The sequence below is a fragment of the Idiotropiscis lumnitzeri genome, chromosome 8 (genome assembly GCF_059441095.1).
Source record: "Idiotropiscis lumnitzeri isolate Australia: NSW breed Sydney's pygmy pipehorse chromosome 8, RoL_Ilum_1.0, whole genome shotgun sequence".
Classification (NCBI taxonomy): Eukaryota; Metazoa; Chordata; class Actinopteri; order Syngnathiformes; family Syngnathidae; genus Idiotropiscis; species Idiotropiscis lumnitzeri.
In genome coordinates, this window is record NC_142398.1 from 2,012,501 (window position 1) to 2,027,249 (window position 14,749).

A 14,749-nucleotide genomic window follows, 5' to 3' on the forward strand; every position below is an offset into this window, starting at 1 on the left:
CAAAAAGAAGTAATTGAATAAATACAAAAATAATGGCTGGGGAATAAAAAAATAATAAGTTTTAATAATAATTTGTTTTGTTTTTTTATTTTATTTTTTTTTTTTAAAGCATTTTTGAAGGCGCGCCGCTACTCCGCACTTTTTTTTAAGCATTTATGAAGGTGCGCCGCTACTTCGCGGATTTTCAGTTTTCGCGGGTGGTCTCGGTCTCCATTAACCGCGATAACCGAGGGTTCACTGTATACATATACATATATACAAACACATATATATATATATATATACATCTATATATATACATATATATATATATATATATATATATATATATATATATATATACACACATACATATATACACATTTATTTATATATATATATATATATACACACACACACACGTATATATGTATTTAGGATACAAAAACTAATTGTATTCCATTACTGTTTCAGAAAAGAATGTAATCATATTTCAGGAACATTGAATAAATATGTGGATTACTTTTTCTGAATTACATTTCTAAAAATATGGTACACATATACACATATGAATATACTGTATATATGCCTGTGACAGTAGCATAAGCGAAACTGACGTCAGAGCTGTCTCAACAATGAAGGTTGGTGTTGAGCACAATGATCAGCTGTACATTTTTTTTAATCTATATTTGAATTTGCAAGTGAACTCGATCTTAAACTCAAGCCAAAGAGACTTCATACACTACAAAGTCAAAATAAAAACCACGTTAAGTCTAACCCATCAAAGTAAAATAATAACAACATCAGCTTGCAGCACTACTTTACTGGGGGGTTTTTTGCACCCCAAAAAAAGAAATTTAGTGCAATGTTAAACTCACCTTATTATGATCACACTGAATGTTGCACAGGGAGCAGGAGTGAGGAAACACTTTTGGACTTGTGCCTGAGAAATCACATATAAAGGTGGGGTCAGGGAACTTCTTGCTGATGCTGTGTCCACTTGTGCCAGGGGAAGAAGAATGAGACCGCCTTGGGTACACCTCTCTCCTCGATTCAGATAATAGCCTTTGCTTGGATCCATTGTGCCTGTAGTCTTTGTCAGCGATCTGATATTTAGATGGTGGACCTTCACTACTAGTAGAAAGACTGCACTTGTGATGGGCAGCACTTGCTCTACGATAGTCCCGGTCACCATGCTTGGTCGAGTCCATTTGTACCAAACGTATAAGACGGTTTTCTGCCTTTTCTACTTTTGGAGAAGATGCAGATGATGAGTACATTTGAACCATTCTTTCATTTGAAAGTTTCTCTCTTTTGAACGTCTGTTTGGTTGTGTTTTCTTCAGCCCGACTTGCATGGCCATAGTCAATCACTTTGCCTGCTGTCTTTGTAACTGTCAGAAGACTGGGCACTTCAGAAGAGCGGGTATCTATCAGTTGGTTCGCGTTTGAAGGAGGAAGGATCTTGCTTTGAGTGTTGTTTGCCACTGTATTTTGGTTGTCCGACTTGTTGATCTGTATGTCGCGGAGTATAAAAGGTAAAGTATCAGGGGTCAGCTGATCATCTGGGTAGTGACTCAGCACTTCAAGGTCATCGTTTGACAGTCCAAAGCTTGCCAAGATACTTCCTGCACTTTCAGGTGTATACAAACCCTGACCATCCCCAACACCACTATGGGGTTGTTTGGGTTGGGACAAGGACAAGCCACCTGAAATCCATCTTGGAACGGACGGTCCAGTTTGGTTGCTCTGGGGCTGTTGGTGAAGCCCTTGGAGTTGCTGAGAGTGATAAGTGGCATTTGATGCAGAGTTGGCATACAATTTAGTTGGAGGTTGTAAGTTTGACCAGTCTGTCCTATGATGGCTGCTAGTTTGATTATCAGGGGTCAGTGTTATTGGGCTAGAAGAGTAGCCTTCATGTCGACCAGACACGGTGCCTTGGTTCTGATATTGATTTGGCCTACTTGTGTGATCAGTGAGGCGGTGGTCCATGTCCCTGACAACACGAATAGCCAAAGCTGACTCAAGTTCGTCTGGAAGTTGGGTGGGGCGAGGGAATGGGAAGGCAGATAGCATGTTCGAGGGAGGGGAATTCTGTTGATTTGGAGGTTTCTGATGATGACGAGCAGGCCTCGGGATGTTGGTGAAAGACTGTGGGCCTTGTGACTGGGGCTTGTGGTGATACATTGCAGTGGTCAGATTCTGCTGTGCAGTTTTGAGTTTCACTTTTAGTAGAAGTAGAGTTTTAGAGAAAAAAAAAATCAGGTGGATCAGGTGAGGGGGTGAGTCAGCCGTCAACCTGCTGAGGAAACGATACTCCAACCATTATCATCACAAGGAAGGAAAGCCATCCAGGAAAAATGCAGCCATGATTGTATTATCGCTGGAGTGGAATCAGGAGCAGGTCCAAGGTGAAAAGGATCCCTCTGGAAACTGGTGCCGGAGAAGGTTGAAATGGAGTCCAAATGAAGGAAGATGCTAGATGCAAATTATTCTGTAAGCACAGAGTGGCTGTGAGGTGAAAAGCAGAAAAACTATTATAGATGGACAGGCATTTGTTCTCATTAAAGAAACTGAGATGAATTCTCTTTTCAATTATCTTTTTGTAGAAGTCATTTCATCTAGAATCATTTGTCTAACCAAAAATACTGTATATTCAGGCTGAAGAATTCTAAATTTATGGTAAAAAATAACAATGTAGGAATACCAATTTAGTTAAAGTAAATGGAAAATAAAGAGAACCCTCAATAAACTTTAAGCATTTGTAGCCAGCCAATTTCTATTCCAAATATCGTCTACAATTCTCTTGTTAAATCAACTGACTGGTGGAGAATATCATTGTCACAAAAAACATTTGACTGACCATACTACAGCTGCATAATGCATCTCAGTGCAGATATTTTAGTATCTGTGAATATTCACATATTTATACACATACACATGCGCGCACGCACACGCACGCACACATGCACACACACAATCGGAAAAATCAAAAATCTAATCGAAGCTTGAGTGAATTGTTACAGCCCTAGTACTCACGCAAATGACCGTTTTTCGAATACATTCCTACATAAACAATGCTGTTTAAACAAGCGCGCTAGTTCTTTTTTGCCTCCAGCTTTGCCATCACATTGTTTACAAACTATGAAGGGGTCTCATATAGGATGGCACATTGACAACAGCTTCACTAAGACTGGGTGGCAGCTCCGAGCTAATTACACCACAATTTGTGAATGGATTGCGAATGCCTGGGCTAACGTAGGGGTGCCCATTGCGTCGATCGCGATCGAGCAGTCGTTCGCACAGGGGGTGTCGGCCGATTGCATCACATACAGATTTGTTGTATGCCTCACTGTGCATGCACAAGCGTGCTAACGAGCAAAATTTGAAATTTCTATTTTGTTCCGTTTACTCTAAGCCTAATAATGAAGTATAAAAACTATGGGAACATGTAAGCTAATTATTTCCACACAGCGTAAGAGGAGGATTTTTGTGTGCTTTGGGCTCCGTGGCGGGGCGTCTCGCACTGACTGAAGAACTAGTGGGCCAGGGGGAGGCGGGCGATGCGCAAAGGTATGCGCTCGCATTCAGCACTGGAGAATGACCCGTCCGCCACCGCAACCGGCAGCCGTAGCGCAAGCAATCATTAAGTCCAAGTACCCGTTCCAACATGCCTAATATTTATTGGGAGGTGTGTGCAAGGCTTGCTATTAGTAGCTCCTGTCCGGACTCTATGGTTGACTCATTCAGCACAAGTCATCAGTAAACTGACGACAGACAATGTGCACTAGTTGTATTGTGCAATATGGTTTCATGCAGTTATGCAAGGTGTATAAGTGTGTGTGTGTGTATATACATATATATATATATATATATACATATATATACATATACATATATATACATATATATATATATATATATATATATATACATATATATATATATATATATATATATATATATATATATATATATATATATATATATATATATATACATACACTTTACCTATAAAGGATTCTCATTCTATTTTCAAATAAATGTAAACAATAAGGTAGGTAGATCACTTGGACTTGGTTATTTTCTATGTAGCTTGCATGCTAAAAAAGAGTGGGCACCCCTGGGCTAACGTGTCTGCTTGCAGCGTTGTTCGAGCTTTCGCAAAAGCCGGTATCATTTCTCACAAAATAAGTGTGAAGAAATCTACACAACCACTGAAAACCTGAAATAAAGTCGAAATGACACCGTACAAGTCAGCTTTGAGTAGGAGTACATTGCACTAATATGACCATTTAACATATCAGAACTTTTATTGAGCCCCTACATTGGAAAACCTGTCATTCTTTCAGGAGCAATGTTAGGACAAAAAAAATATGGAAAAATAGCATGTCAGAGTAGACAACTACAGTAAGCCATCGCGACTCTGCACTTCACGTTCCGCGCTTCAGTGTTTTGCGGATTTTTCCTAAATATTCATCCCAACATAAAACAAAATCAAAAAATTAATACATTTAAAAAAAAATACGGCCACACTGTGGAAAAACACGTTTAGAATAGATGAGTTGACTCAGAGGCTTTGTATATACCCACAGACACTCATACGAGGCACGTGATTGGTGCCCGCCCGCGAGACCAACTAATGAGACCACGAGTGGCTTTATTGCGTGAGCTGATTGGCTGCGCAACCTCACCCAGCAAGCACGGCTCACTCAGCACAAGGACGACAATACACGGCAAACAAAATGTTAGTCGTTGTCTTAAAACAGTTTATCTTAACTAGCTTGACTTCTTTACTGGAGTTTATAATTAATCTTTGCAGAAATTAATAATACATTAAAGTATTATAGAACAATAATATTTCTCAACCTCAAATTTAAATTGCGATATATACACACATGTGATTTACAAATGTTTTGGTGTAACCGACCGTTTTTAAGTGAAGACTATTTTTTATGGAGAGGCTTAGAAAAAAAAAAATGAAAATATTAGCTACGTTTGCTCGGGACCAATCATATGCCATATTCCGACAGGATGAGTTGAGTGTATCGCTAATAAGGTGCCATTTATGTTTCTTGGGGGTTGATACGCATTGTCATACAACTTCTATGACGAAAAAAGTTTTCATTAGCATCGAGTTGTTGTCCGTGCATCATTGGACATATGGCAATGAAGCATTGCATTCCCAGTGCTATGTACCTATTAAGTCCAGCTAAACCACCACCAAAATAAAGGCGTGGCTTGGGGCGAAGCCAATATATCTCCTTGAGTGACTACACAATCAAACCCCTGAGTCAACCTTGAGTTCCATTAACAGTGAGTTATGAGAAATGGCTGCACATCTTCACTTCACATTCAACCGCTGTAGCTTCAGATTAGGGCTGGGCGATATGACCTAAAATCAATATCGCGGTAAATTGGGCAATTTTACCTCGATAGCGATAAATGCACGATAAATTCCCCCTGAGGACCAAAATCAAAATAAATGCAGGAAATGCATATTAACTGTTTTTTATTGACCAACTGGTACACATTACTTTCAGTGAAAAATAGAAGTACAAAAACCATTTGTATAAACATTCCAAATAGCTTGCTTTGCATGATTTGAACAATGTCACAAAGAACAGGAGAACCAACCTCTCACAAAATCTTTTTCTGCAAATAGATTGTGCTGAGATGCTGTAATGCCATTTGCAAAGGCCTAGATTTGTGTAAAGGTACCTTGTAAATTATATAAATAATGCCATGTGCAAAGGAGCTAGTCACCGTTAAACAAAATGCTAAATAGAATGAAAAAAATGTCAATGGAATGCCAGTGCCAAATAAACAAGTGTGCTTCATCAGGAAAATGCCGTCTCGAGTACGCTGGTGCGCGGTCGCTACTTGTCGTCTATGTACTGCACATTCAGGCTCAAACAGGGATGCATGTTATGACTCGACCACAAGTCAAAAGGGGGTGCAAAATGCTTGACATTAGGGCTGGGCGATAAACCGAAAATTTACCGTTACCGAAATTTATTACAATGACCGAAATCATTTTGCCCATGTCGGTAAATTCGGTGTTTAAAAAAAAAAGGAAAAGCCTTTTCTGTCTGCGGCAATGTTCATGCCCCTTTAAGACCGCTACAGCGCCTCTAGTCACGTGACTCCACCCGCCTGATCGAGAAAGAAAACAGACGTCTCTGTCGTAGCTGGCGATTCAAATCCAGAAGCTTTTTCACCACCCACAACACAACCATGCTGTGCTGAAAGTTCAAAGTGAGAAGCAAGGTTGGACAAGTGACAACAGCCCATTAACGGAGGCGACACCATACGAGAGAACGTCTCAGAGGTGGACGCGATAGCCTAGCACATAGCTAAAGATAAAGCTCCTCTAGTTACAGTGGCGCGCACAGGATTTAAACGCTTCATGAAAGCCGTATTTCCCGATATGGACTACATCGGGCCGGGAGCTTAGACATGTCAAGCATTTTGCATCTACATCCGACTTGTGGTCGGGTCGCAACATGGATCCCTGATTGAGCCTGACTGTGCACTACATAGACGACAAGTGGCGACCGCGCACCAGAGTACTCGAGAGGACACATGCACACTTGTTTATTTGTCTTGCATTGACATTTTCTTTCATTTTATTTAGCCTTTTTTTATTTGGCATTATTTACATCATGACAGCATCTTGGCGCAATCTATTTGCAGAAAAAGATTTTGCAAGAGGTACCCTTTTTCTTTGTGACATTGTTCAAGTCATGCAAAGCAAGGTATTTGGAATGTTTATACAAATGATTTTTGTACTTTTATGTTTCATTCAGTAATGTGTACCTGTTGGTCAATTAAAAAAAAAGGTCAATATGCAGTTCCTGCATTTATTTTGATTTTAGTCCACGGGGGGAATTTATCGTGCATTTATCGTTATCGAGGTAAAATTGCTCAATTTCTCGCGATATTGATTTGAGGTCATATCGCCCAGCCCTACTTGACATGTCTCCGCTCCCGTCCCGATGTTGTCCATATTGGGAAGTACGGTTTGCAACAAATATTTTCGTACCTCTTGTCGGCTACGTTCATGAGGCGTTTAAATCCTCTGCGCTCCAACGGTAAGTAGAGGAGCTAAATCTTTAGCTATGTCCTAGGCTATCGCGTCCACCTCTTAGACGTTCTCTCGTATGGTGTCGCCTCCGTTATGGGCTGTTGTTACTTGTCCAAACGTGCTCCTGAACTTTTAGCACAAGCTCCAAGTCAACAGCATGGTTGTGTGGTGGGTGGTGAAAAAGAAAAGGTTGGACGCGCTGTTTTGGTGCTTACGATGCACTTTGTAGTTCATGTTCTTTTGCTTAAACATCGTCTTTATGGAACCCAAAACATTTCCAAACGACAGATGTCGAATTTCTTTTCGGGACAAGCGTGACAGGAACAATTTCAACGAACGTTACTTCGTCTTCAGCCGTGTTAGATTCTGAATTTGAATCGCCAGCTACAAACGAGTCATGTTTACATTCTTGTTCAGAAGGGTGGAGTCACGTGACGACATAATACATTTCGGTAACGGTAAATTTTTGGTTTATCGCCCAGCCCTACTTCAGAGGTTTTGAAAAGACCAGAAAGGAGGGTGTTGAATACACAAAAATATTTTATTGTGCCACTCTAATTGCTCAAGAAGACTTGAGACGTTAATTGCTGCTTGAAGTGTAATGCAGGAGTCTTCACCCCTATTCCTTGAAGTCTACTGTCCAGCTTGTTTCCCATTGCTCTCACATTTGATTCAAATTATCAGGATCGTTACACAGCTTTTGCAGACCTTTGAATCAGGTCTGTTGCAACTCTGAGAGATGGAAAACGGGCAGGATAGTGCCCCACGAGTAACAGGAGTGAAGAACCCTGATGTAATGACGATACTTGCATATGAGTGATAGTAGGGCTGTGACGATAATTCAATATCGATATGTATCGCGATAATTGGGTGGGCGATATCCATAGAAAATGGTTTTGGTAAATAAAAAAAAAAAAAAGGAAAAAAACAGCGCAGATTCGACCTATCACTGCCCGACTCGTCACAAATTTCCTCCCATTGAGGAAATACAACCCGAGGATTACTGATGCGCCGCTGAGCTAGCGTGAATCAAAACAAACATAAAAAAACATGTGGCTAAAGTGGACTTACCAGCCGACTAGAGGAAACGCTTGCTTAATAATTAAGCCGATAACATGCACCCCCTCCCGGACACGCACGGGACGAAACGGCCCGTAGCTCTAGTACACAAGACCTTCGTGGCATGGGAGGCGGGCGTACGTAGCAGTGTGCGTATAAGCGCATATACGTACGTATAAGCGCATATACGCACACGCATACGCGCATGCGCGCACACGCATACGCGCATGCGCGCACACGCATACGCGCATGCGCGCACACGCATACGCGCATGCGCGCACACGCATACGCGCATGCGCGCACACGCATACGCGCATGCGCGCACACGCATACGCGCATGCGCGCACACGCATACGCGCATGCGCGCACACGCATACGCGCATGCGCGCACACGCATACGCATACATATATATATACTAGTGATGGGTCCAGCGACACAGAGGCGTCGAGGCGCGCGCCGAGCTTCCAGGGCAAACCCCGTGTCGGTGCGCGTACGGCTTTGAGAAAGTCACGTGACCACTACCAGAATCGTGTCGACACAGCGGTCGCGCGCCAAACTGTGTTCATAAGGAAGCGCATCTATCAACAGGATGGACGCTCAAAACAAGCATCGAGTTATTGGCACGTTACTTTGCATTAAATATCCGCAAGATGGAAGACGTCACTGTTGATGCGCACTCAGAGGTGCAGCGCTATACGTCAGCAGGACACGTTGCACGTACGGAAGACCCGCTCTTATACTGGAAGTCCATGGAGGCAACGTTCCCTCACCTATTTATATTAGCCACACAGGCGTTGTGCACACCGGCCTCTTCAGTGCCTTGTGAGAGGATTTTCTCAAAGGCGGGGGGAAATTGCCTCAAAAAAAGAAATAGACTGAATAACAAAACGCTGGAGAAACTAATTTTATTTTGAATAAAAATCTTTAATTACAATGAGTCCATTGTCATTCACAACACTTTTACTTGGGCATTCAGACAGATGTTCTCTTAATTTATCAACTGCGTCTCGAATATCAAAGATTTTTTTTATGAAATTGCGTGTATGTAAAAATAATGTGAAAGCAAATGCCTAATCAGAATCAGAAATCCCTTTGTCATTGTACTCAAGTGTGCAACGAGATTAGAGAGCTCCCCTCTCCAGTGCAATACAACAATAATTCAGTTAAATATATAAATTAGATAAGAGAATAATTAGTGCGATGGAAAGTAATAAGAAATAGGATATATAAAAACACATCACGTCGCTAATCAATGGAATTGGATAAAATTAGTTTGACAGATCAGTGTCAGATTACCCTGTCAAATGTTTCCTGCAAGTCCACCAGGTGTCAGTATTCAGCAACACAGTGTCAATACATTGTGTCACTGTGTCGAAACGATACAGGATGCCTCATCTACCCATCACTAATATATACGTGTATATATATATACACACACATATATATATATACATATATATATATATATATATATATACATATATATATACGCCTTTGTGTGAGGAGTTTTCATGTTTTCCCCGTGCCTGCGCTGATTTTCTCCAGGTACTCGGGTTTCCTCCCACATTCTAAAAACAAGCATGGTAGGTTGATGGACACGCTAAAATGTCCCCAAGTGTGGTTGTGGCTATCAATGGTTGTCTGTTTTTGTGTACCCTGCGTTTGACACTGCAGTCAGGCCAGCCTCCACTCGCAAAAACAAAGTCAAGCCAGCCGCCACTCTTATTTTCAATACTGTGCAACACGGTGCATTACGGTAATGTACCGAAAGCACTTGTTGATGGCCACCTTCAAAACTAAATCTGCGAAACTCAAGTATGCAAATCAGTGGTTTTGATTTAAAATATTAAACTTGTCTGCACGCCAACGTCCCCGACGCTAGCATCCAGCTAGCTGGGCGCTCGCTACATCGCGCGGATCGGACGAGTGACACCGGTAAGAGCAGGGGCGGGGGGGCTCTGTGTTTACGTGCATGAGAACTGGTGCGGCGATAGCACGATTGTTGAGAAGCACTCTTCCCCCGACATGGAGTACATGTCCGTTAAATGCCGGCCTTATTTTCTCCCGAGGGAGCTAACGGTGGTGCTCGTCACAGCTGTTTACATCCCTCCCAACGCTAACACGGCGCTCTCGCTACTCGCGTGTGTCATCAATAAACATCAGCGGGCCCACCCTGATGGCGTTCACATAGTAGCGGGGGACTTTAATAAGGCCAATTTAAAGACTGTACTCCCAGAATTCCACCAGCATGTCAAGTGCCCAACGAGGGGAGACAACACTCTCGACCATGTGTACTCGAACATCAAGCACGCATACAGGGCCCACCCACTCGCCCCCCTCCGCCAGTCAGACCGCCTGTCCTTGCAGCTCGCACCTGCGTACACCCCTCTCAGGCGCAGATTCAGGCCCACCACAAAGACTGTGAAAATACAGGCGTGAGACCGCCATGAGTGAATTACAGGACTGCTTTCAAGACACCAACTGGGACCTCTTTGATCATCAGGCTACATCAAGTTCTGCATGGAAACTGTCCCTGAACAGGACCATACGGACCTTCCCAAATGCGAAGCCCTGTATGTGCAGCCAGGTCCACTCTCTCCTCAAGGCCCGCGACGCTGCCTTCAGGTCTGGCGACAAAGCCCAGAACAGGGTGGCTCGTGCTGACCTTAGCAAAGGCATCAAGCTAGCCAAGGCAAACTACACGAGGAGGCTGGAGTCCCACCTTGCCAGCAACAGACCACGAGAGGTGTGGCACGTCTACGGAGCATCACCAACTTCCGAGGCAGCAGCACGACCTCTGTAGACCCGAGTGCATCGCTGGCTGAGGAGCTTAACTGCTTCTTCGCTCGCTTTGACTCGCCCCAACCGTCACAGCCCCGCACTTCATGCCTCAACCCCCCCCCCCCTCTCACCGTAGAGGAACACGATGTGAGGCGCGCGCTCCTGGCTATTAACCCCAGGAAAGCTACTGGACCCGACCGAATACCAGGCAAGGTCCTCAGAGCATGTACCCACCAACTGTCACATGTTTTTTGCAGGGTCTTCAACCGCTCCCTGGCTCAAGCAGTCATCCCCTCCTGCTTGAAAACTTCCACCATTATTCCTGTCCCCAAAAAGTCACCCGCAGTCCTCCTGAATGACTACCGTCTTGTTGCTCTCACGAGAGAGACTGGTTCTCCAGCACATGAGGGACTGCCTTCCTCCCACTCTGGACCCCTACCAGTTTGCATACCGGGCTAACAGATCCACTGAGGACGCCATCGACACTGCTCTGCATGTTGTGCTGGGCCACCTGGAACAACAGCAGAGCTATACAAGGATGCTCTTTGTGGACTAAGGCTCGGCATTCAACACAATCATCCCAGACATCCTCGTCGCCAAACTGGACATTCTCGGCCTCCCTGCCCTCACACGCATCTGGATTAAGGACTTTCTGACCAACAGACCGCAGACTGTGTTGCTCGGCCCCTACACGTCCTCCACCCGTACGCTGAGCACCGGTTCCCCTCAAGGATGCGTGCCTCTCCTATACGCCCTCTACACCTACGACTGCAGCCCGGCCCACAATAACAACACCATCGTCAAGTTTGCTGACGACACGACAGTGGTCGGTCTGATCTTGGAGGGTGACGAGACTGCTTACAGAGAGGAGGTCCAGAGAATGACGGCTTGGTGCGAGGACAACAGACTGCAACTCAACATTGCAAAAACAAAGGAGATCGTCATCGACTTCAGGAGGAACAAGACGGTGCCGCCCCCCTCTTCATCGAAGGCGCGTGTGTGGAGAGGGTCCACACGTTCAAGTTCCTGGGAGTACAGATCTCCGATGACCTTTCTTGGACACACAACACCACAGCAGTGGTAAAGAAGGTCCACCAGCGTCTGCACTTCCTGAGAGTCCTCAGGAAATTCAACCTAGACATGAAGCTGCTGCTGGCCTTCTACCACTCGTCCATCGAGAGCCTGCTGACGTACTGTGTCTCCACCTGGTACAGCGGCTGCACTGAGGCGGCCAGAGTGAGGCTCCAGAGGACGGTCAAAACAGCGCAAAGGATTATTGGCAGCCCTCACCCCACACTGTCGGACATCTACACCGCCCGGTGCCTCAGCAGGGCTCTCAATATTGTCAAAGACAATACCCACCCAAACTCACACCTGTTCGACCTGATGCCCTCTGGCAGGCGCTACAGGTGCATCAAATCAAGGACCAATAGACTGAGAAACAGTTTCTTTCCAAGAGCCATCTTCATTCTAAACTCTCACACACACATGACCACCCTTACCTTGCAGGACAGCAACGTGATGTGTTTTTATATATCCTATTCAGTATTATTTTCCATTGCACTAACTATTCTCTTATTTATCTAATTTATATATTTAACTGAATTATTGTTGTATTGCACTGGAGAGGGGAGCTCTCTAATCTCATTGCACACTTGAGTACAATGACAATAAAAGGGATTTCTGATTCTGGTCTTTTCACTCAGGGGGAATGCACACTGACTCAGAATTGCACCCAGAAATGCTATGAATTGAGATAGAAAGAGAAATCAATGTTAACTGTGCACCAATGGCTGACATTGCAACAAATTCACCTTGGTTGGATACCTGGGGTGGCCTAGTGTGCCCCAGCGCTGGTCTGGTTGCGGGATAACGAAAACTTAATTTTGAATGATTTTTCGTAATCGGTTGTAACGGTCAGACATTGAGATTTCTATGGCCTTTTATTTTGAAATGCCACATCAGATTTTGATGAAAGTTCCTTGGTTGGATACCTTGGGTGGCCTAGTGTTCCCCAGTGCTTGTCTGATTGCGGGTTAACAAAAGCTTAATTTTTTTATGATTTTTCATAATCGGGTGTAAAGGTCAAACATTGATATTTCTTTGGCCTTTTATTTTGAAATGCCACATCAGATTTTGACGAAAATACTTTGGTTGGATACCTTGGGTGGCCTGGTGTGCCTCGGCAGTAGTCTGGTTGCGGGATAACGAAAACTTAATTTCTAATACATTTTTCGAAATCGGGTGTACAGGTCAAATTTTGATAGTTCTCATTCCTTTTATTTTGAAATGCCACATCAGATTTTGATGAAAGTACCTTGGTTGGATACCTGGGGTGGCCTAGCTTGCCCCAGCGCTGGTCTGGTTGCGGGATAATGAAAACTTAATTTTTAATGATTTTTCAAATTCAGGCGAAATTATCAAATTTTGATATTTGTTTGGCCTGTTATTTTAAAAAGCCACATTAGATTTTGATTAAAGTACTTTGGTTGGATACCTTGGGTGGCTTAGTGTGCCTCGGCAGTTGTCTGGTTGCGGGATAACGAAAACTTAATTTTTAATTATTTTTTATTAAATCAGTTGTAATATCAGCCATTGATCTACATTGATTTCTCTTTCTATCTCGGTTCATAACATTTCTTGGTGCAATTCTGAGTCAGTTTGCATTCCCCCTGGGTGAAAACAGAAGTTTAATCACATTATTTTAAATCCAAACCACTGACGCGCATAATTGAGTTTCATAGCTTTTATTTTGAAGGTGGCCATCAACAAGCGCTTTAGGCGCATTACCGTAATGCACCGTGTTGCACAGTATTGAAAATAAGAGTGGTGGCTGGCTTGACTTCGTCTTTGCGAGTGGAGGCTGGCCTGACTGCAGTCGTTTGACTGTGTACATCGCCTACTCTCCGAAGCCAGCGGGGCTATGCTTCAACACGCCCAGGACCCTCGTGAGCAGTTTAAATAATTAATGGACTGATTGATGTATTAAGCAGCAACGGCAACAACTGATCTTTTAAGTGTATGCTGTATGTCCAAAATAATGCTGAACTTGCACACGTATTAACGCCCATGAGCTACCGTACGTTACGTTAACATACGAACGGAACGTATCCATAAAATTCTAACGCTATGAATTAGGGGAGAAAATTGTTCAACAATTAAGTAAGAAAGTAGCAAGGTAGATCACATCAAAAAGCGGCCATTTTAAAATTCAAACTCGGTGGGAAATATGCTAACTCGTCAAACTACGCAACCGGTGCAGACTGCCCATTTGAGTATCCAACTTAAAGAATAAAAATACCTTTTCGTGTTGAATGATGTCATATTTGGTTGACGTTACCAATTGGAAAATAGCCGTGTGTAAGAGCAGAACACCATCTTCAACATTGACCACTGTTCGTCCAACCTCTGTTTCATCTTCCTCGTTTTCGTTTGACTTCCTCTTCTTCTGCGATTTTATTCCTTATTCTAGGCGTTTATTGGCGGTTAAAACTGGCTTCAACGCGCATTGGCGCCACCTTGTGAGATTGAGTGATAGTCAAAACAGCAACGGCGACATAAATACACGAACAAAAGCAACCGAATATCAATGTTTTATGACATTCAAGTCTTTAATTTATAAGATCTCACGTCACCCATTTTATAGATGAAATAATTATCTAATTTTAAATATAATTAAAAATCTGCAAATGGAAAATACTGCCGACTAGGAATGTATACGTTAATGTATACTATGTATTTCGTTCTGCTCTCTATACAGTTATTAATATAACTTACTTAATTAATATAATTACTGAATAGCATACCATGTTGGCTATTCACTCCGATGCAAGTTTAACAGAA

General features: G+C 43.2%; 1 protein-coding gene across 3 annotated transcripts in view; it reads right to left on the bottom strand.

The window, feature by feature from the left end:
- LOC148331484 (uncharacterized) overlaps nucleotides 1–14,347 on the bottom strand; it is a 77,794-nt gene extending 63,447 nt beyond the window's left edge. For 2 of the 3 annotated variants that reach the window (XR_015844612.1, XM_088302147.1), the window contains exons 1-2: nucleotides 14,208–14,344; nucleotides 858–2,489 (exon numbers count right to left, since the gene is read on the bottom strand). Coding sequence is in view for 2 of the 3 variants with exons in the window: in XM_088302147.1 (XP_088158273.1) it covers nucleotides 858–2,165 (1,308 nt within the window). In the remaining variant the exon portion in view is untranslated. Of the gene's footprint in view, nucleotides 1–857; nucleotides 2,490–14,207 lie in introns of all 3 variants that reach the window. The other variant, XM_088302148.1, reaches the window with a different exon arrangement.
- Nucleotides 14,348–14,749: the final 402 nt, after the last annotated feature.